The sequence below is a fragment of the Leopardus geoffroyi genome, chromosome B4 (genome assembly GCF_018350155.1).
Source record: "Leopardus geoffroyi isolate Oge1 chromosome B4, O.geoffroyi_Oge1_pat1.0, whole genome shotgun sequence".
Lineage (NCBI taxonomy): Eukaryota > Metazoa > Chordata > Mammalia > Carnivora > Felidae > Leopardus > Leopardus geoffroyi.
Window position 1 is genome coordinate 32260285 of NC_059341.1, and position 22796 is coordinate 32283080.

At 42.4% G+C, this 22796-nt stretch overlaps 1 protein-coding gene across 5 annotated transcripts in view; it reads left to right on the forward strand.

Annotated features, from left to right (window-relative positions):
* Positions 1-21050, forward strand: part of CCNY (cyclin Y) — a 320281-nt gene extending 299231 nt beyond the window's left edge. For all 5 annotated transcript variants that reach the window (XM_045465574.1, XM_045465571.1, XM_045465575.1 and 2 more), the window contains 3 exons: positions 5248-5414; positions 14242-14404; positions 18240-21050. In XM_045465574.1, coding sequence (XP_045321530.1) covers positions 5248-5414; positions 14242-14404; positions 18240-18356 — 447 coding nt within the window. In that variant the 3' untranslated portion in view covers positions 18357-21050. The remainder of the gene's footprint in view (positions 1-5247; positions 5415-14241; positions 14405-18239) is intronic.
* Positions 21051-22796: the final 1746 nt, after the last annotated feature.

Here is a 22796-nt window from a genome sequence, read left to right on the forward strand (position 1 = left end):
GGAGGGAAATGCCCCCCTCCCTCGGCTTCTTTGTTCCTGGAGAAGTCTCCCAAGGATCTCTGCCCTCCAGACATGCTTGAGGTTAGTAAACAAATCTTCCACCCCTATGCCCCAGGCATTTTTCAGACTGCAATTATTAGGCTGTTATTTTCCATGGGGCTGTTTACTGTGCTGTTTAAAGGGCAGAGACTCCGTTTCCTTTCACTCCCCTGCTCTCCCAGAGCTGAACCCACTGATTTTGAAGGTGGTGTTAAACCCCACTGATTGTAAGAACTTGCAAAATTCAGCCCCTCTTGTTTTCAAAGCCCAGTGTTACTGGGGTTTGTCTTCCCCTGTGAGTTCCGCCTGCAAACTCCCTGGTATGAGGTTCTGTTTCTCTCCCGTCTCTATGCCCACGTGCCCCTCCCTCCTGGGGACAGTCCTACAAGTCCATTTGGCTCCCAACCGCATCTCTGCCCTTGCTATCCTCTTGATGTGTCCTCTTGTCTACATTTAGCTGTTGAGAGTTTGGTCTGCCCGTCTTCAGGTTGTTTTCTGGGTTATTTATGCTGATGTGGGTGTTAACCTAGTTGTATCCATGGGAGGAGGTTAGCTTAGGGTCCTCCTACCCCATCTTCCTTGGGAGTTCTAGATTAACTCTTTAAAATAGGATTGGAATAATTTCGGTATCATCAAGATTTTGGTATATATGTATTTGTATTTGCTTTTTATTCCTCCCCCATGCCTTTGAACAGTTTTGTTGTGTGTGATCAACTGAATACTCTGTAACTCTAATTGCTCACTAACCTATATTTTCTAGAGACTCCTTAGGATAGTCCTCATGAATTTAAATCTGAAAATTTAATTGAGCAAGAATGTCCTATTAGCAATGAATAGTCTAGGAATATTGTTTAGGAAAAATCAATTATTATTTTACTTGGCAGAGAATTAAAATACCCAGCTGGGAGTTTAGTAAAGAAATTGCAGCTGACCCTTGAATATGGCCTTACTGACAAGTTCTGCTAAATTACATGCTATTAAGTGGAGCTTATTATGAATGCCTCATCTCCTAACATAACAACCTGCTTCCCTTGGTAATGGAGTGTATTGTAATATCTAATTCCTTTAGTTAGACCTAATGGAAGATCAGACATGGAATGATATTTTTTAAGTTCTTTTTTAGCATTAAATTTATTTTTGGAGAATTTGTATTTCAACCAAGTTCCTTTTTTTTTCCCCCTAAATTTTTATTTAAATTCTAGTTAGTTAACATATAGTTAGCATATATTGGTTCCAGGAGTAGAATTTAGTGATTCATCACTTACATATTAACACCCAGTGCTCATCAATAACAAGTGCCCTCCCTTTTTTTTTTAAAGTTTGTTTTTGAGAGAGCACAAGTGGGGGAGGGGCAGAGAGAGAGGAAGACAGAATCCGAAGCAGGCTGCAGGCTCTGAGCTGACAAGTGCCCTCTTTAATAACTATCATACATTTCAGCCCACCCCCTCACCTCCCTCCATCAACCCTCAATTTGTTTTCTATTGTTAAGAGTCTCTTATGGTTTGCTTCCTTCTCTTTTTTTTCCCACTTCCCCTATGTTCATCTGTTTTGTTTCTTAAATTCCACATATAGGTGAAATCCTATGGTATTTGTCTTCCTCTGACTTATTTCGCTTAGCATAATACCCTCTAGTTGTATCCAGGTTGTTGCAAATGGCAAAATTTCATTCTTTTTGATGGCTGAGTAGTAGATTGTATATACAGACCACATCTTTATCCATTCATCAGTCAACAGACATTTGGGCTCTGGGGTGCATGTACCCCTTTCAATCTGTATTTTTGTATCCTTTGGGTAAATACCTAGTAGTGGAGTTGCTGGGTTGTAGGGTAGTTCTATTTTTAAGTTTTTGAGGAACCTCCATACTGTTTTCCAGAGTGGCTATAGCAGTTTGCATTCCCACCAGCAATGTAACAGGGTTCCCCTTTCTCCTTAGCATTAAATATTATCTTAAATATCATCTAGCATACTTATTAATGTCTACCAACTATGGTATAAAGTAAGTAAGAAGAAAATTGAGTGGCCACCCATTTGCACTGAGCTAGTGAGAATCTGTTTCAGTGGGGAGCTAGGAGAGATTTGCTTACTTTATCTATGGACAGGAGTAGAATCTTAGGGTGTAGGGTGAATGTTGTTTCACAACCTCCTTTTTCTCATGCTTTAAAAATCTGGAAGCTTAGTTAGGTCCAGTCTTAGTTTTCTGCTCTTAGTTCACTTTTATTACACATTTTATGATTCTACTTTTTAATTCTTTTGAGTATAGTTGACACACTATGTTACATTAGTGTCAGGTGTACAACATAGTGATTTGACAAGTTTATACATTATGCTATGCCCACTGCAAGTGTAGCTCCTCTTGATGGAAAATGAAAAGAGTTAGTTGTCAGCCTTAAAATACACAATCTGGGGTCCCAAGGACAGACAGAATCTGGCTGAAATTCTGCTTGACCTGGCCTCGATCTTTACTTGAAGAATTAATTTTCACACAAAAGTCACGATCTAAACATTAGCTCACTCATTTTGTTCATTTAATATAATCAATGCCATTAAAAACTAAAATCTTCAAAAATGGAAAAGATCATTGAGCTCTATTCAATCACCTACTTGTTTTCACCAGTAGTTGTCACAGCGAAATGCTATGTCATGCTACTGTTCAGTGAGAGAGATTTGGAAGCTCCCACAAAGGTCCATAGGATGCAGTTAGAATGCCATGTTTTGTGACTTCCTGGGGCTTACTTGAAAGCCTTTTTGACTTTCTGCACTTGGCACAGCAGAGTGGACCCTGTCTCCCTGGGGCTGTGTCCTCTGAACTTCCTTGTTCACCACTGCACCTCTCTTACAAACCAAGCACTCAGTTTTACCTTTAAGTCCACTCTGCCTTCATAAATGCAGTTCCCTTTCTTGTGATTATTTTCTTCCCTAAATCTCCTACACTAAAATGTACCCTCCTGTTGCTTTATTCCAGAGCCAAAGCTCTTCTGTAGATGCTATTCCTTATTTGTTCTGCAGGATGATGTGTCTGTTAAGCAAGCAGCCTGAGGTCACACCCTGTCCGAGCATTGTGCTAGATTCTGGGCACACAGTGGGAATGAGATGCAGTCCTTGTCCTCTGGGAATTTGTGGCTTACTAGGTGGAGAGACTGGTGAGGCAACTACATATGCTATACTGAGAAAAACACAGCAATGGGAGTGAATGGGAGGGTCACCCAAACTAATTTGGGGTAAGTCAAAGTAGACTTGACCTGTAATGGTTTCCTATTTTATTACTTTCAGTACATTTAGGACTGGACTTCTTCTTAACAGTTTATTGGCTATTTTGTCTTTGGGATTTGAAATATGTTAGTAATTTCGTCTCATGATTTTGTCTTTTAGTATAGTGCCCCTCATCTGTTCTGAGGAATACCTGGTATCTGAGATGACCCGTAAGAATCTAGGTTTTTAAGATTTAAAAAATTATTTTTTCATTAATAAAGCACTAAAAACAGAACAGTAACCTTTCTAAAGCAAAAGAACCATTGTTCATCTATTTACTCATTCAGCAAACATTTGAGTGCCAGCCACCACCCCATCTTGGCAAAACCCCTATTTCAGTGGAAGAGAAAACATTCTGAACCCTCCTCCAAACTTCCCAGACAATTGACCAGTACAAACTGGCAAAAGAAGCCATGACTTCTGCTGCTTTGGAGGAAGCATATGACTCTCCTCTGCCTGTGATTTAGGGATCAAGAGAACCACGGGAGACTCTGTGGAGGAGCTGCGAGCTGATGGTCTGACTTTTCTTGATCGGCCTGGAGTTTTGCTTCCATTAAGGATCATTTCTTCCTCTTTCCCTCCCTTCTTCTCTTTCTCCCCACTCCTTCTCTCACCCTCTTTCCCTCTCTCTCCCTATTCTCCCTCCTGTTTCACCCCTTCGCCTCCCCTGCTCCTCTCCACCCACACAGGCACTGCCTGAAGTGTTTTCACATCTTTAATTTTATTTTTCACTGTGAAAGGGACCACTTCCGTTTCTTTCTTTGACACCTGTGTAATATTGTAAGCCTAATTCAGCACTTAGAAACACCTAGGTTTGCCTTGTAGCTTCTTCTTCAAAGTATACACATCTTAAGCACAGAACATTGTAGATTTTACTTCTTTGCTGCTCCTTCACCCTCTCTCCAGATGTTAAAACAGGAGGGGCTCTTAAGGCTCTGACCTGGCCCTTTTTTTTCCTCTCTCCTAAGCTGTATCCCCAGGTCATCGTATCCATGCTTAATTCTGTTTTGTGTGTCACAGACACTCGCATTTCTTATCTGAATGCTGTTTCCTTTGAACTTTACAAAGGCGAGTGCACTTCCTGCATGGATGGCATCCTCTGGGGTGTCTCAGACATAAAACGTCCACCTGTAACTGCCTTTCCCCCACGAGGGCTCCCCATCTCAGGAAGCCTCGGAGTCTCCTACAGCAGCCCCACCTTCTTGGTTATTGGGGTCACTGGACTTGGGGATAGGAGTGTCAGCTCCACTGCCATGTCCCCAGTGAAAAAAGCCAGAACAAAAAGACAAGTATTGAATGATTCCTAGAGTAGTCAGATTCATGGAGACAAAGTAGAATAGTGGTTGCCAAAGGCTGGGGGGGGGGGGGGGGGGCGGAAACAGGGAGTTGTTTAGTAGGTAGAGTTTTAATTTAGGATGGTGAAAAAGCTCTGGAAATACAGATGGCTGGTGATTTTACAACAGTGTGAATGTACTTAGTGCTACAGTACTGTACACTTAAAAATGGTTAAGTGGTAAATTTTATGTATATTTTAGCACAATAATAAAAAATAGGTTTATCAACATTGTATTTAGATCTACACTTGCCTCAAAATAAAAAGTTTACATATAGAAACATAAGCTTGTTCCATTTACATTGTTCGTTGAAATTTATATTGTTTTTGTTGAATTTGTATTGATCTCATAGCTGATAGAGTAAGAAATTAACCTGTGGTACCTGGAATTTGCTCCTACCTTAGAGTCTTTTAAGATACAGCTACATCCACACTGTTCAATTACAGCATGTGTCTGTTTTACATTAGACTAGCTGAGCTCTTTGACTCTTTAAAAATAAGTATGATCAGATGATAAATTTGTTTAAAGGCTGGTGAAACGGAGTCCATTTTAGAATTTATGTGTGCTAGCAGGTAGGACAAAATAGCTCAAGTCCTTTACTTCTGGCATTTTCATGTCTTCCCAGGTATACCTTGAAAGACTTTTAACATACGCAGAGATAGACATCTGTCCGGCCAACTGGAAGCGGATTGTTCTAGGGGCGATCCTTTTGGCCTCCAAGGTTTGGGATGACCAGGCTGTGTGGAATGTGGATTACTGCCAGATCCTGAAAGACATTACGGTGGAGGACATGTGAGTGTGTGTATCGGGGTTGGGGAGTGAGGCACAGTTTGGGTAGGAGCCACATCCCTTCTGAATAGTCTGTATGGTATGGAGTGAATGAATTTGACTAAATGTCTCTTGTGAGTGGGCACAACAAGGACATACTTGTGGAATATTACATGCAAAAACCTGTACTCCACTTCATTGGGGATCATGAGCAGGCACTGGTTACACTTTATGATTTTGTAAAACTAATTTCTGAAACTATATTTATATTCTAGGCAAACATTCCTTTACCTTAATTTTAGAAGGTGTAGACTAGGGTGCTTAGGTCGACTTCGACTCAGGTCATGATCTCATGGCTCATGAGTTTGAGCCCTACGTTGAGCTTCTGCTATCAGCGTAGAGCCTGCTTTGGATAGTCTGTCTCCCTCTCTGCCCCTCCCCCACCCTCTCTCTCAAAAATAAAATTTAAAATAATAAAATAAATAAATAAGACAGGTGTTGACTAATGCCGTAAGCAGTCTGTGATGGATTTTGTTCTGGCTCTGTATCTCACTGCAGACCAGTAACAGTGCTCCATACCAACAGGCTAACCCAAAAAGCAGAAGAGCTAAAATATTGTTTCTGATTAGTTTCAGAGAGAATTTGCAAGTTCAGTTGCTTAAAATCAGCATTTTGTTCATGAGCCCTTTCATGTGTCTCATTTGGGCTGCATTTCTCCTCCAGCTGGTCTCAGAGCCCCAGCTCAGCGAAGTGTCACAAGCTTTGAGGGTGGGGGGCATCCACTCCCGCAGCTCTCAGGGCAGCGTTAGGATTTCCCAGATGATTCAGTCCATAGATTGAGGTGAGGATTGTTAACAGGAGACCTGCAGGCCTATAATCTGGGATTTCTGGGATCTGGGAATACAGGAAATAGATTTAAAGCTTCTTAGAGGAGAAAGGAGCTGTTCTGTAAAACAATCAGGATGAACTGTTTACAGTTCCTTATGGTTTTTAGGCATTTCTGACACTATTCTTGCTGAAAGTCTTCTCATGTTCGTTCAGCTTCCTTGAGAAAGCTTTAGGCTGGAGGAGGTTCCCAGCTGTGTCAGTCTACCTCCATTCCCTAGACCCAATAATCCTGGAGATGCGGAACCCTCACGGTTCCATTGTGGGAGTGTCATGTGGACATATCACCACCTAGCGCCCTTCTTGCCTCTGGTTACTGATTTGATGGCACCTCATTTTTGTGGTACCCTGTGAAGCACACTTGTTTATATTCGTAGGTCTTTTGTTGCAGAGCTTATTTCTGCTAAAGACCTAAAAACTCTTTCCTGTGTCTCTAATTCTTTCTTATAAAAAGTAAGAAAAGTCTAAATAAGTTTTTGCTAGTAAGGAAAATTAGTCTTGATTATATTTCAATGTGTAAACAGCTACTAAAATAATTGTTATTCAGACCACAAAGGAGGGTGCAAGGTGGTAAGAAGTGCTGACTTGTTTCCTTTATTGGGAGTTACTCTCTCAACTTCTTGACATCATTTGACACTGGATTGTGTGCTGCGGGAATGACATCATGGTTGTCATTTTCTTGTTTGTGCTGATGATGTATGTATAAGGGAGGAAAAACTTTCCCTTCTTCCCTTGTTAGGTTGTTTGGTCTGATAATTAAATTGATGTAAGACAAACAGGAGAAAAACACATTCCATTTTGCACATATGGGAGCCCCATAAAAATATGGGACTCACAGGCAGTCAGGCAAGTGAGACTTGTATGCCATCCTGAGCTAAGGAATGGGTAAGGGCCTAGGGCCTCAATGGGGAGGAGGGCAGTTCACAGGAAGATAAAAAAAGCAGATGCTTGGTAATCACATGTTTGCCCTGCCATGGCCATGCAGGCTTTTCCTTTCAGGACAGTGAGCCTCAGTAAGGGCTGGTGGTGGCCTGCCTTTCTCTCCCAGAGCAGAGGAGTGGGAAAGGAGGAGCCAAAAGGAGAACCCACACACTTGGTGTGTTCTTGTGGAAGTCACTTTAAAGAATGAGAAATGAAAGATACAGGTCTAGAAATCTGTTCCCTAATGCAGTTGTATTTTCCGAGGCGTACTCGGAACGCTTTGTGTGTTGTAAGGGAGCACATATGCCAGCATGAAGACCAGCGCTCCTCCGAGCGCTGCAACAGATACCCAGTATTATGGGCCGAATTGTGTTCTGTCAAAATCCTGTGTTGAAGTTAACCCCCAGGACTCAGAATGTATCTGTATTGGAGAGAAGGTCATTCAACAGGTAATTAAGTTAAATGGGATCATTAGGGTGGGTCAGACAGCATAGGCAGAAGGACAGCCATGTGAGGACACAGAGAGAAGATGACCATCTGCAAGCAAGAGAGAGGCTTTAGAAGAAACCAACCTTGCTGTCACCTTGACCTTGGCCTTCTAGCCCCCAGAACTGTGAGGAAATGAATTTCTGTTGTTTAAGTCCCCCAGTCTATGGTATTTTATTATGGCAGCCCCAGTAGATTGGTACAGATTTTGATACTGGGAAGTTGGGTGCTGCTGTAATAAATACCTAAGATGCTGAACTGGCTTTGCAACTGGGCAATGGGTAGAAGCTACAAGAGTTCTGAGGCACATGTTAGAAAATCCCTAGATTACCCTGAAGAGATTGTTAGTAGCAATATGGTTGTTAAAGGTGGTTGTGATGAGGACTCAGGAAGAGGAGAGCTTTAGAGGAAGCCTCTCTCACCTTAGAGTATACATGTATGACCACCAACAGAATGCGGAATGTTGCTAGAAATACAAATGCGAAAGGTGCTTCTGAAGTGAGGTATCAGACAGAAATGAGAAGGACACTGGGCTAAGAAATGAGAAGGACACTGGGCTAAGGGTAATACTTGTTATAAAGTGGCAGAGAACTTGGCCAAGTTGTGTTCTAGTGTTTGTGGAGAGTAGAACATTCAAGGAACAAATTTGAATATTTAGCTGAGGAGATTTTTTAAAGTTTATTTTATTTTTATTGTTTTATTTTGAGAGAGAAGAGCACAAGTGGGGCAGGGAGGGAGGGAGAGAAGAAAGAGAGAGAGAGAGAGAATGAATCCCACGTGGGCTCCACACCATCAGTGCAGAGCCCAACGCGGGGCTCCATCCCACGAACCCCAAGACCATGACCTGAGCTGAAATCAAGAGTTGGACACTTAACTGACTTAGCCACCAAGGCACCCCTAGCTGAGGAGATTTTTAAGCAGAATGTTAAAGGTGCTTCCTGGTTTCTCCTTGCTGCTTTTAATAAAAGCTGAGGAGAGAGAAATTGAAGAAGGAATTTTTAGGTAAGAAGGGACCAGATGTTGAAGATTTGGAAAAATTCAAATTTTCTAATCTCTGTCTATCCCTTTTGCAAAGAATGAGAAAGTGTGCTCTGGAGAGAAGAGTAAGGGTATGGCTGGACAGTGTTTGCCAAAGAGATTACAAGAGTGGCTCAGTGATCAGATCAACCATCTCAGCAGACATGTTGCCAGCTTACACTAAAGTGAACAGAGACAGGACAAAATGAAGGAAGGCTCTCAGACTTCTGGGATTCTACCAGATGGACCAACAGAGCTGTCCTGCTGTGAAGTGTTAGTCTTCAAAAAAGGGGAAAAATGACCCTGAAGACAGTTTGGAAACTGGCAGGGCTGCCTTTGCCACCATAGGCACAGCAGGTACAGGTCTGAGGACACTGAGGCTGCCTTCTCCTGGCCAGAGGAGGTGGGGCTGCTGCCACCTCAGCAGGCTGGGTGATAGAGCATCAGCTGAAGATTATTCTCAAGCCTTAAGATCTAATGCATTTGCCCTGCTAGATTTCAGACTTGCTTGAGACCCAAGACCCCTTTCTGCTTTTTAATTTCTCCCTTTTGTAATGGGAATGCCTGTGCAACCATTGTACTTTGGAAGCAGATACTTGTCTGGTTTCACAGGTGCAAACCTGGAGAGGAATTTTGCCTCAGGATGAACCATACCTGCAGCCTCACCCATGTCTGATTTAGATGAGATTTAGATGAGATTTTGGACTGGAGTTGATGCTGGAAGGGGTTAAGACTTTTGGACTTTTGGGATTGGGTGAATGTATTCTGCACGTGAGGTGGACCAGAAGGGTTGAGGGCCTTCTCTCTCGAATGCATATGTGAAGGCCTAACCTCTAGTACCTCAACATGTAACCATATTTGGAGATAAAGTGTTTAAAGAATTAATTAAGTCAGAATGAGGTCATTAGAATGGACCTTAATCCAATATGATGTGCCCTCTAAGAGATTAGACAGTCTTGTGCTATTTTGTTATAGCAGCCTTAGCAAACAAATACATCCAGTAAACATTATTCAAAGAAGGAATGAAATCCAATGTGGTCAAGAAGCCATTCGGAGGTGTGTGTTGCTGAACAAGCTTGTAGAGATAGGAGCTTTAAGTGATTTTGTTGGGACTTTTTAAAATGAGTGCTTGATTTCAGTCTTTTCCAGGAAATCTCTATGAGCTTGGGGAGAAAATGGCTTCTAGGTACCCCTGTCTATGGAGAAGGAGCATTGTGGGATATCACTGGAAGCTAAGAGCTATGGCACTTCACAATGTGTCAATGTTATGTCAGTAGCTAGTGTTCATTTCCTGGTAGAGGCAATCTGAGCTTTCCTTTGGAGCTCCTTAGCAGGAAGAGGATTCACAAGTTGCAGATGGAAAGCTTTATAAAATGTGTTGTACTTCAGGCATCCTTCTGTCTCCCTCTGTACCCTTCTCTCGGTTGCTGGCCTTGCCTGTGTTCTAGCATCCTTATGTGACCTTTCTGTGCACAGGTTCATTTCCAGCCAAAGAACCATCTAACAGTAAGGAACGTGACTTGGAGCCCCTTTCAAGGGACAGTGGGGTTCTGGCTTGGAAGGCAGCTGACCGTGTGGGCAAGTGGCTGGGAATGTACGTTGAAGAACATTGTAAGACAAGTAACCCTGAAACTTGTGGGTAGAACACTCAGGGCCACCAACATCAGACTTCAGGCGCAGGCTGATGTTGTGCAGCAAGACAGGGCCATGGGCCAGTAGGTCTCTTTCTCTCTTGTTAACAGTAAGTGGTCACACCGTTGTAGGTCAACATTGAGCACCTAATGACAACTGCTGTGGATGGGAAAGAGGATGATGAACTTTGATAGGCAAAAATGCTGTCAAAAAAATTACACTTTGGGTTGTTTTGTTTTTGTTTTGCAATAACCTAGTAAGAGTCATTTTCATATGTAAACAAAGGAATCTCAAGGAGAAGCCAAGAGACTTGTCTTAGTGCTGCAGAGCAGATAAAGGCGCAGAGCAAATCCTCAAAACCTCCATAGGTGTAGGGTACCTGGTCTTTGGTTTTTGGTTTTAATTGTGATAAAATATACATGACATAGAATTCACTGCTTTAACATTTTTAAGCGTGTAGTTCTGTGGCATTAAGTACATTCACATTGTTGTACAACCATCACCAACTAGAAACTCTGGTAATGGATACAGAAACTGTATAAAATAGTAAGTTCCCATTTCACCTTCCCCCAGGGCCTGGCAGCCATCATGCTGCCTTGTCTCTATAAATTTCACTACTCTAGATACTTCATTTAGGTAGAATCACACAGTATTCCTCTTTTTGTGACTGGCTTATTTCACCTAGCATAATATCCTCAAGATTCATCTACATAGTAGCACATATTGGAATTTCCTTCTTTTTTAAAGTTGAAATATTCTAGTCTGTGTACATACAGTGTTTATCCATTCATCCATCAGTAGACACTTGGACACTTGCACTGCTTCTACCTCTTGGCTATTGTGAATAATGCTGCCATGAACACAGGGTGCAGATATCTCCTTGAGTCCCTGCATTCAGTTCTTTTGGCAGGTATATAGCCAGAAGTGGGATTGCTAGACTGTGGGTGGCTGGTTTCTAAAGTGAACCCGTTTTTCTAGAAAAGCGGACAGATGATAAATGTTTAGATGATCAAAACAACTCTCCTTACTCTGTTTTAGAAGCCCCTTTGTAAGTTGCTAAATTGTGTGAATTCAGGGTTTCTTTACAGTTTTGATCTAATATAACATATTTCTGAACATATGTTTTGTGTATTGACTTGAGTTTATTTCTTGTAAAATTTTACAGCAGAACTATTTTCTCATGATTATTCATTTGAGGGCAGTAAATCCATCAAGCCCATTCTTTCTGTGTCACTGTTAGTATTTTTTTTTAAGTTTATTTATTTATTTTGGGGGAGAGAGTGAGCACGTGTGAGCAGGGAAGGGGCAGAGAAAGAGGGAAACAGAATCCCAAGCAGGCTCCATGCTCTCAGCACAGAGTCGGACGCTTAACTGACTGAGCCACCCAAGCGCCCCACTGTTATTATTATGACTTATCACATAGAAAGTTGTTGCATGTCCCTGTAAGATGTACTACTACAGTTTGGAAGTTCAGATTTGAGGAATTATTTTTATTTTCTAAATCTTGCCTTAGCACAACAGCTGTAAAGTCCATATTTCCCTCAGAACTTAAAAAAAAAAAAAACATCCAAGAAAAGCCTGAAGAAAGGCTGTTCTTTTTTCCCAAGGAACCTTGGAGAGAATGCCATCTTGTCCAAAAAAAGATTCCTCTTGACTCTAATCAGAGTGTATACCCTCAACAAGAATCATTGCTATCTATATACCATTTGGGGCAGGATTAACAGACTAACTTTCTTACAGAATTAAAAAGACAAGATTTTCTTAGCATCAGGAGAGTAAGAGCTGCAGTGGTACCTTCGGCCACCAGACGGCAGTCTGTCCCCAGGCAGCTCCCACCATCCCCCAGGAAAGCTCCTTCAAGCCCATTTGTTTTGGCACTTCTGGCCTTAGCAGTATTTTTGGCTCTCTTGTTTTATTAAAATCTTAGCTAAGTTCCGGTATTTCACAGGATGATCTTTGTTACATCTCACTTAAGGGAGGCATAAATAAAAGTTATTTGAAGTAAAAATTATCCCAAATAAGTCAGTAATTTAGACTCTTGAAAAGAATAAAATTTAGCACAATATGCACATTTGGAGCTCACCACCTTCACTGGACTGTCTAGAAACATAATGCAGTTATGCTGTTTCTCTGATGAAAAGATCTGAATGTGACTTTTCCATGTTCCCATCTGAAGCCCTCAGACCTTCACTAGCAACTTGCTGACATTTCTTAACTCATTTTCCCAGTACCTTTCATCTCTAAAGCTGCCTGCCCTTGCTCAAATCCTGGCCTTCCTTCCCTGTCACCTCAGTGCTCCTGGCCCCTGTTGTCACAGCAGCATGAGACTGGGACAGAGTCCCCCTCAGTCTCTGATGGCTTAGTGAGGTGACACCAGGAACAGACTGGGACTAGGGTACACTGTGGGGACAGGATGGTGCTACGTTAGTTTGAGATTGCAGAAAATCAGGTGTCTGTATATACAGGAGCCAGAATTGGGTGGCTTGGCGTTCGGTGGAGTCAGCGGAGGTGGGGTCAGGCTTAGGACTGGGGAGACCTGGCACTTGGGACAGGGTTGGTTCATCAGCCTTTAGCTTCAATCACGGGAGATGGTGATCAGGTATCCTGTCCCCCACTCCCTGCCAGAAATACCCTGCCCCCACCCTTCTTCCTCTCCACCAGAGCTCTGCATTTCCCAAACTCAGTTCATCTGTTACTTCTGTGGAAGCCTTCCTCTGTCTCTCCACCCACGCTGAGCTTGGTCTGTTCCATTCAGTAACATGAATTATTGAGCACTAATTGTCAGGCATTGTGCTAGGGGCCAGGTATGTAAACTCCGATGTCACAGTTTCCGTCTCTGAGGAGACAGGTAGAGGAGGCTGAGTTAAGGTGACACTTGGAGTGAAGTGTGATGGACAGAAATAGAGGGCTGTGTAGTGTGCTTGGGAGCACAGGGTGCGACGCTGAAACTGTGTGCCCAACCCAGGACCAGTGCTCAACAGACAGATCCATCACCAAGGACTTTTCTCCTTCCAGATAGTAACTAGCAAGAAATGAACCTGATCTAAAAGATAATTGATATGGGAAAGTTCTCCAAATAGATGTTTTATCATTTATTCTGACTTCCCATCATTCATTTTCACCCAACTATATAGATGGGTGAGCCAGATGGATCTTAATACCTGTGACCAATCCCTGTAGGTGAGTAGGTCTAGAAGCGTGGGCCGGGACCAGCTGCATCAGCATCTCGTGGGAGCTTGTTAGAAAGGCACATTCTCATACCCGCTGAGCCAGAGGATGGGGTGGACTCTGCAGTCTGTGTTAAGCCCTCCACATGACCAGATGCATGCTCAGGTTTGGGAACTGCTGCCTTCATTGTTCTGGGTTGGGAAGTCCCCTTTTTTGCAAGTCCAGGGCTGTGATTCACTCTCCCGCCCCCTGCTTTGCAGAAGAAAGCCCCTACAGCAGCTCCTCCACTATTCCCAGGAGGCAAGGAAGAGCCACTGAGGAAAGGTAGGCCTCTAGGCTAACAGTGACTTTCCCGTGGGCTCCTGTCTCAGGCCCTCACCAGACTTCACTTGACAGCCCTTGACTGCTTCATCTGCCCCTTATGTGATGGTTCATGCTGAGATTTGCAGCCAGAGCCCGCTGTGTGTGTGTTGGGTCTCAATGAAATGAATCACCCTGAAGCACTTCCTAGTGATATCCCAGTTAATCAGGCCTCATCCTTCTGGGCACTCGATCATTCGGCTTTTAATACCAGTTTAGTGGTTAAGCTGCAACTCTGGTGTCCAATCAGGCAATTAATTAGATATCTTTTCTCCCTTGGAGGTTGCAATTTTCTGGAGTCTGGTCTCCAGCGGCTTGCCTTGGCGGGCCATGCAGCCTGGTATGGCAGCTAAACATGTGCTGTTTTGTCTTTGCTTTGCAGGAATGAGCTAGAACGACAGTTTCTTGAATTGCTCCAGTTCAACATCAATGTTCCTTCCAGTGTTTATGCCAAGTATTATTTTGATCTTCGTTCTCTGGCAGAAGCAAACAACCTGAGCTTTCCCTTGGAGCCCCTGAGCAGGGAGAGGGCTCACAAGCTTGAGGTAAGATGCTTCAACATACTGGGGTTTTATGCACTATTGCAGATGCATCATCTTGGTACCATGGAAAGTGTGAAGTCACAATGCTAATTTTTCCCACTATGTGTTGTTGTAAAATAAGGACAAATTACCCTTGATTTAGAGTTGGTCAATTCATTTAGTTGATTATAATTCATACTATCATATTTTTAATAACCTTCTTAATACCAGTTTTTATTTGATGTACATTGGTTCTATTCTTGAAATCTTAAAGAGACCCAATTCTTAAATAAAGTCACAAAAAAAGTATTTCTTGACATGCACTCTTATTAGGAAAAAGATACCAGGTGGCCCTAATGATTGGGAATCCCAAAAGGTTTGATTCTACTTTTTATTTTTTATTTTTTCAAAATATTTTCTCCATAGCCCAGTGAGAGCTGGGGCCAGCATCATTGGTATTGGTCTGGATTTAGGGCCTTCACTGTTAAGCAGTATGACTTTTGTAGCTCAGCTTCATATTTGCACCAACCTCTTCCCATCTGACTATTTGTTTGGATGGAAAGTAGTAGGGTGATAAGAAGGACCACTGGTGAAGTGCCTCCCTCCAGAGAGGGGGGGCTGAGGCCCTCTGTAACTTCGTCCTCAAGCGCTGTTGTGTCTTATTCCGTAGAACCTTTGATCAAAGCAATGGATGGTGTAATCATGTCCCAAGCTTGGTGACACCCAAGAGGTCTGTGCTGCCTGCCCCATTGTCCAGTCTGAGTGAAACGTTATCCCCTATTCAGTACAGGATCAGGATGGCCAGAGTGGTCTAACAGGTTTAGCTATGAACAAAACAAAGTGTAGAGGTAGTGGGGAAGAGATCATTATGGATTGCAAACTTAACAAAACAAAAATTTTAACTAAAATTGTAAAAGGTAAATAATATGCTAATCCCCAGAAGAAACATAGTAAAACTATGGAAACAACTGAATGCAGAGCACTGCATTTAAAGTAAAAAGCCAGTGAGGTTTTCAGAACTCTGCCACCTGCTGTAATTGTGTACAAGCCATTAGGATGCAACTTCTCGTTTAAGTCTTCTTCCATTTCTCTTGAGCAAGAAATGGAAAACCCTTCCTCTGAAGGATATGCTCCAAGGCAAATGTTGTCAGACTTTCACGAGCACACATATGAAATAGAATTTGATTTCACAGTGCATGGGAGCCGTTTCAGCCTGGACAGCAGGCTCTGGAAGCCCTAGTGCCCAGTGGCTCCTCTCATGCCAAGGAGAGGAGCTACTGGTCTGTGGTTCTCTGAGGGACAGTATCTTGTGTTGCACGTCAGCCAAGTCGTGGGCACACAGGCTGAGACTGGAGCAGTTGGTGCCTGCTGTTAACTCCAGCAGGTTATCCAATTGGGAAGAGGGAGCACTCGCCTGCTCCTGGGGCCAACTGCTCCATGGGCTCGCTGGGCAGAGGAAGTCAGTAGTCCTGACAAGACTCTCTTCTCCCAAGAATCAGAGCTTCCTGAGATGCAGGCCTTCCCTCCTTTGTAGGGCTGGACAAGGCACCATCTGGAAAAGCAGTTGGCATGCCTTTGAAATAATTTTTAAGGAAGGAGATTTCATTATTTTCCAGACTCCAGCATCCCTGTTAGTCCATCTGGTTAGCAAGCCTGAATCCCATCATGGAAAGCGAGGAGGAGTGAGACATATTAGAAGTTGCTGTTACCTGAAGTTCTGTGCCTGCTCAGATGAACCGCCAAATGGCTGACTTGACATGTTAGTTGCAGGGTAAAGTGTAGAAATAAGAGCACACCAGGAACCAAGGCAAATGCAAAGTGGTCTTTTCATTAGCCTGGTCACTTCTCTTTGAAATAAATTAGTATCTCTGAATGCATGTAGGAGATGGGATTAAAGCAAAGAGCTTGCATAATGAAATCTAGAATAAGATAGTACATTGCAAATTCATTATTATGGTGTAACATTCAGACCCATGTACTGTTTGTAAGCTAAGAAACAACAGATGGTAATCTCAAAATGTTTAAATAAATGAAAATTATTTACTTTCAAAAATCATTGCTCTAATGTCTGTAAAGAATCTGATTTTGTCTTTAAGTATGTCACCTATATTATGTATATGAAATATATTTCACATGAGGAATTCTCAGTGCTATAGCCCTCATTCATCTGTCATTTGCCCTCATTCATCTGTCATTTGGAGGAAGACCTCCTCAGCTCCCGTCTCTCCCCTCCGGTCCATTCCTCCTGCTACCACTGGAGTTGCTGTTCTAAAGTGCATTTGGTGGGTTTTGGAAACTAAACGAGAATCAGTTTATTTTGGAGAATAAACAAGAATAAACACAGTACCCTGTGTTTCCAATACTTTGAGCATTCCCTGTTATGTGCATGCCTCTGTTATGTGCATATCTCGATTGGATCTCACACATCCATTTGACACATATTTACACATACTCACTTAGGGTCTTCTGATACTCGACACTGGTTACCAGGCACCATCAAGAACAAAACTAACAGAACCTGCCCTTTTGGAGTTTATATTCTGCTGGGAGGACACGGACAGTAAACAGTAAACATAATAAACTGGCTAGTATGTTAGAAGGGGAGTAAAATAGAAGAAAGGTGGGGAGTTGCTGTGGTCAGTGGCCTCACTGAGTGGGCCGTGTTTGCATGAGGACTTTAGCATGGGACGTCTTAGCCTTGCAGAAACCTCCAGGCTGAGGGAAGAGATGCTGCAAAACCTGCAGCTGGGAGCAAGCTCAGGCTTAGGTGATGGGGGTTGAGGGGGCCACAGAACAGGGTGGGTGAGGCCAGGAGGGAGTATGGGAGAGGAGATCGCAGAGCTAGCTAACGGGAAAGCAGGGAGAGCAGCTGGAAGGATTATTGTTGTCCTTCCTGTGAGAGCCGTGATGATGTGGTCAGGGTTGGCTCCTTCTAGTCTTTGTCCCTTGATGGTGACCCCTTGGCAGGTGGGTACTGTGTCTGTTTCCCTGGCCCCTGCATCATCCTTGGCCTGTTGCTTGAATTGTATACAAGTTAAAAGACTTGCTGTTTGCATCATTGGGAATGAAGTCAGCTCCACCCCTGGGTCGTTCTGACAGAAGGGAAGGTGAATGTGACTAGGACAAGACATCTGGGGTGGTGTGAGCTGGCTCAGCCTTTGTCATCACCGTGCCCTTGACCTACACCCAGCAGCAACCCTGAAAAAGCCACAACCGGGCTCTGAGCCCCAGGGAAGATCTAGCCTTGCTCTTGGCTGAGGCCTTCCCCTCCAGAGTCTCACTGTCCTCATCAAGAAAGGGAGGACAGTGTGGATTGTGCTTTCATTCCATGCTGTTCTGGGCCCCTCCTGGTTCCCTTCTTCATCAGTCATGTAGAGTTGACTCAGACATCTGGTCATCTGTACGGACTCAGTCTCCAATAAATGACTACTGTCAAGTACTGAGCTCTGTTCCCAGCACGGCCCATCATGAAGCCCTGATGCGTTATGACGGCCTTGCAAGGGGGGTGCTCAAAACAGGAACATACCTGGGGTCACACCCCCTTAAGCTTGCTCCCCAGGCCACACTATCCTGTAATTTTTTCACATTTTGAGATGATTTTCTCAACTAGACTGTAAGCACTTTGGAGACAGGGCCTGTGTCTGCACTTCTGTAATAGCCGCCACTGTGCCGGGCACAGATCAGGGCCACAAGGTGTGAACTCTGCAGGGCAGGACCTCCTGTTGGTGTTTTTCCTGACTGTCCTCCATGCACAGCGGTGGTCAGGGGTGTGGAGGGAGTGAGGGGCTGGCACTGAGGGGACAGTGGCGCCTGCCCCGGAGCCCTCCCTGACCTGCCTTATCTCTCTTCTGCCCCTCAGGCCATCTCGCGCCTCTGCGAGGACAAGTACAAGGACCTGAGAAGACCCACGAGGAAGCGGTCAGCGAGTGCTGACAATCTGACTCTGCCGAGGTGGTCCCCGGCCATCATCTCCTAACCGTGGGGGTCCCCATTGGAGGCCGTACCATCCCTCAGTTTCTCCTTTAGTTTGAGAAAAGATAGACTTGGGGTGGTTTTGTTTTTGTTTTCCTTTCCTTTTCTTTTTTTAATTCATAGCTCTGTCAGGCTGCCTTGATGACTGCCTCCAGGCTGCGTGGCCCACACGCAGCAAGGCCTCGAGGGAAGTGAAATCAGTATTCCGGAAATCCTGTTTCATGCCTTTCCTGTCATGATTAACAGCACTTCCCTCATGGAGGAAAAGGACTCTCATCCTGGAGACGGAGAAAAAGGGAAAGGGAAGTCGTGTAGAGGCAGGGAAAGGGTTAAATGGCTCAGCCATTTCTTAAGTCCCCGTCTGGTCAGTAGATGAATACGATGAAAAAACACAACAGTAGATAACAAAGTTGGATGTGCATTAAAGACAAGAGTGCTGCGTTTATCACCTCCATTTGGATCAGTATGTTCTGTAAGACTTCTTGCATTCCTTCTAGCTGCTTTTTTGGGATTTGGGGGATTTTTGTTTGTTTTTATTCTGTTTTGGTTTTGGTCCCACAGAGCAGAGAATATAGTTTGTACCCATCATGGCACAGACATCCAAATAAATAGTATTGGTTGTTTCTCTCTGCACTATTCCTGTGAGCTGTCTTCTGAGCTTTCTTCCTCACAAGTGGGATGCGCTTGTTTCATTTCTGTATACCTTTATTATATACAGTTTTTCTCCAACGGTGGCAAAATTAACTTGACTGTAGTGCTGAACCAAAAGTATCCCTTTCCCTTCTTATTTCCTCACCCCAAGAAAATTCTAGATCACATGGGTGCTTGTGCCTTCCAATTTTCTTGCAGTTTCTTTTTTCCTATCTGACCTGAAGTCGTAGTTACAAATCAGTCAGACTTTGTGAACTGAAGGAAACAATGTGCAGCAGAGGGTATCCTCTGGTTGAAGTTTTTTCCAGAGTGCTAGGTGTTTGCTTGAAGTTACTAGGAGCCATTTCTGTGTACCCCCTGCCCAGTTCATTCCTCTACTTCCATGTCCATTGTTGCAAGCAATATTCTTCTCAATTTTTATATGTTTACTTTAAATCAAAGTTAGTCTATTTGTATAAAGTTTTTTAAAAATCTAAAATTAAAAAAAAACAAGGGTGAGGGGTTATTCGGTGGGAAGATCAATGAAGGGCAAAATGTTAACTATTAACTGAGGTATTTTTCACAGGATGATTGAATAAAAAAAACTCAACTTGCATTTTCATTGTGGGTGCTTAGAGAAGTTATACAAAATTCAAACTGTGAAGGTTTATGCTTCATTAATTATGACCGTACTTTTTTGTTTTCTGACTATCCCTAATTTCCTTATGGGCTAGATAAGAATCTTTTATATCAAGTAAAATAAAAAGGTTAATGATAGAATATCAGAGTAAATTTAATATTAAGTCTAAGAATCTGAGTCAATGAAGCATATACTGCTTTGGGGTTTTGCGTATTTCCCTGGGTCACAATGACAGGTTTCTAAGTTTTTTCCCGTTTCAAGTTTCTGCGAGGCAAATGGCAGCAGATACTCTGTGTTTCACCTTTCTCCTCTGTGAACTTGGAAAACTTTGGAATCCTATTCGTCTTGGGTACCCTAAGGTCATGTGCACAGACAGGCCTACTCCTGATGGAACGTACTTTGGAGATGGAGGGGATTCAGAAAGTTGAAATCCCAAGATCCCCAACCCAAATGTGCTAATCCGGTTTCAATGAAATTTGTATCATGTGTAAACAACTGTTTGGACCAGAAGTATTGTCAAGTTGTTTCTGGCCTAAACTTCCAAAAGCAAACAAACTGAATCTGAAAAGTTAATTATCTTTCCCTTGTGATGGTGTTGATATACTCTGTATGGGTACCAAAATTAGCTTCTCTCTTCAAGTAAGAGTTGGATTTAGAACTTTAACTAGAGATCTAAAAATGTAGAAAATATCATTTTATATTCCCTAATCTATATAGCTTAAAAAGGGACATATTTTCTTAGCTGAATATGAATACCTCTCAAGCATAAATTAGTTCCTCTCATGTAAAGTATCTTATTTTACTGATCCATTTCAGGAAAGAGGTTCTGCTGCCTTTAAAGCAGAAAGATTATTTTTATCCCTTTTCTTTGAATGAGAGAGATTTGAAAATTGAATTATGTAAATATTTCAATGCATCTGCTATTATTTTGTGGAGTTTATTAAACTACTTTAAAAAATTGTATAGTCTATTTATTGTATGTATGTACATACAGTCTGATAACTTAAAATTTAAAGTGGATTCCGTAAAACCTGACTCAGTCTTGTTTAGACTATTGAATATTGTTTTAGCCTTGTGCACTGGACTCTACCTCTGTATAGGAAAATTTTCCATATTCATTAATAAGTATTGATCTGTATTAATTGGTTATGTTTCTTGCACTAAGCATTTTTAAAACTCTGCTGTAAGTGTAGATTTTAGTTTTACTTTTGCAGTATGAATCACTTGACACATAGGTAGATACTTTAGGTTTGTTTATTTTATTTTTCTACATGATGATGAACATTTTGTTCTCTGGTTTGTTCTAAGTTTGCCAAAAAGAAACCCCAGCAACACCCAGTACAGTACCTATTGGCAAATCATAGTGACTGTAATTTGTTTGCAAGGTGATTCGATGCCCTACAATTAAAGCTGGATTGCTATTTAGGACTACATTGTCTTAGTGTAGTTTTTGAATGGACAGTTTTCATCATTAATAGAAGATGAAGAAAACTACACATTTTGTTGACTTTAATTTTAGATTTGACTTAACAAAGTCATTGGGAGAATAAGTACATCCCAGTGATTTTTTTTTTTTTTAATTTGTTTTACACTTTCTTAACTGGGAAAAGGGAAAGAAGTCAGGGATTTAAAACCAAATTGGAGGGCAAGGTGGGAGATCCTACCATGATCCGAGATGTGTTCCTATGCCTTAATGCACTAGGTGAGGCCGGTGTCAGAGCCTTGTACCCATCGTCTGGCTCCTCTTCTGGGCTGGCTCTCCCGAGTTCCTACTCTTGGTCTTTGGCAGGGGCATCTCCATCTTGGGGTTTCCCTTGGTTCTGGGGATTTTGATCCTCAGCTTAACTGCAAAGCAGAATTTTGGGAGTGAGCGATTTTGATCCTTTCCGGCTGCTTTTGGTAACCTCTCACCTGGGGCCATATTTTACAGCTTTGAATTTTTTAAACAATAAAATATAATTCCTGGTTCATTGTAGGTACTTAATAAGTGTTAAATAAATAAATACATAGAACAAATAGTGCCTTCTTGCTGCATTTTTTTTGAATATTATGTTGAGATAAAATTCAACAGGTTTTATAGATGCTGAGTATGAACCTCTTCTTTGCAAGAGCAATGGGAAAAGTGTTACTAGTCATGGAAGTCTTGAGCAATTCACAAAAGTTTCAAGCACCTCTTAGAAACCTCTAATTGAGATATTGCGTGTCACTTTTGTGTTGATACCCTATTTTGTATTAATGACTTTATCTCCTTTGACTTCATTGGAATCCACATCTCAAGACTGTGTTGGGTGGATCTTAGAGACATGGATCGTCTTTTGAAAGGCCAACCAGAGAGAGCCTGTATTGTTGAAAAAGAGAAGGAAATAAGAAACATACCCTCAGGCTGAAATGGGAAAAGAATACTTAAGAAGATTTATTTCTTAAACCATATGGGAATGCAAGGAAAGTACTACACACAACTTCATTAAGATCATGATTTGCTGTTGCTGAGTGTAGAGCCTTCTAAAGCTATTGCATCTAAACCAGATGCTCCCTTTCTACCCCGCCCCTGCTTTAGGGAGCTGCAGAAATGTGCTTGCAGTCACAAAATGGGTGATGGAGTATGGACCTGACCAGTTCAGCTGACTTCCTTTCCAGTCTTCCTCTTTGATTTTCTAAGTTTGAACTTATGAAGGTGCTGAAGGAATACTGAGTCACTTTCCGTTCGAAGCTTCAAGAGTTCAGTGATCAGCACTGAAATGGTCTGCTTTTATTCACATCTCTAGACTGCAAGTCTTTGCAGGGTTCTGTGTGTCTGCATTGCTGTGGGTCTTAGCGGTGAGCACTCAGGTGAGGATTTATTCCAGCCTCTGTGCTATCCATCGTAGGTCTTTGTAGAAGGCCTTCTGGACAGACCTGTGACAGTAAGAAATGTGCTCTGAAATACCTTACTGAGTGGTGTTTGGATTTTACAGTTCTCTCCAAGTTTTCCTGTGTCTTTTAGTGCCTTGATATAGGTACAGGTCTTTAAAAACTTGGTTTATATAAATAAGTTATTTGAAATGCAGGATAGTAGAAGGGCATTCCAGAATAATTCTGTGCCCTTCATTGATTGGATATGGATAAAGAGCAACTAGCATATTCATGAGATAGGGTTCTTGCCATACAACAACTGAGGAGAATTATCTCCTCTTG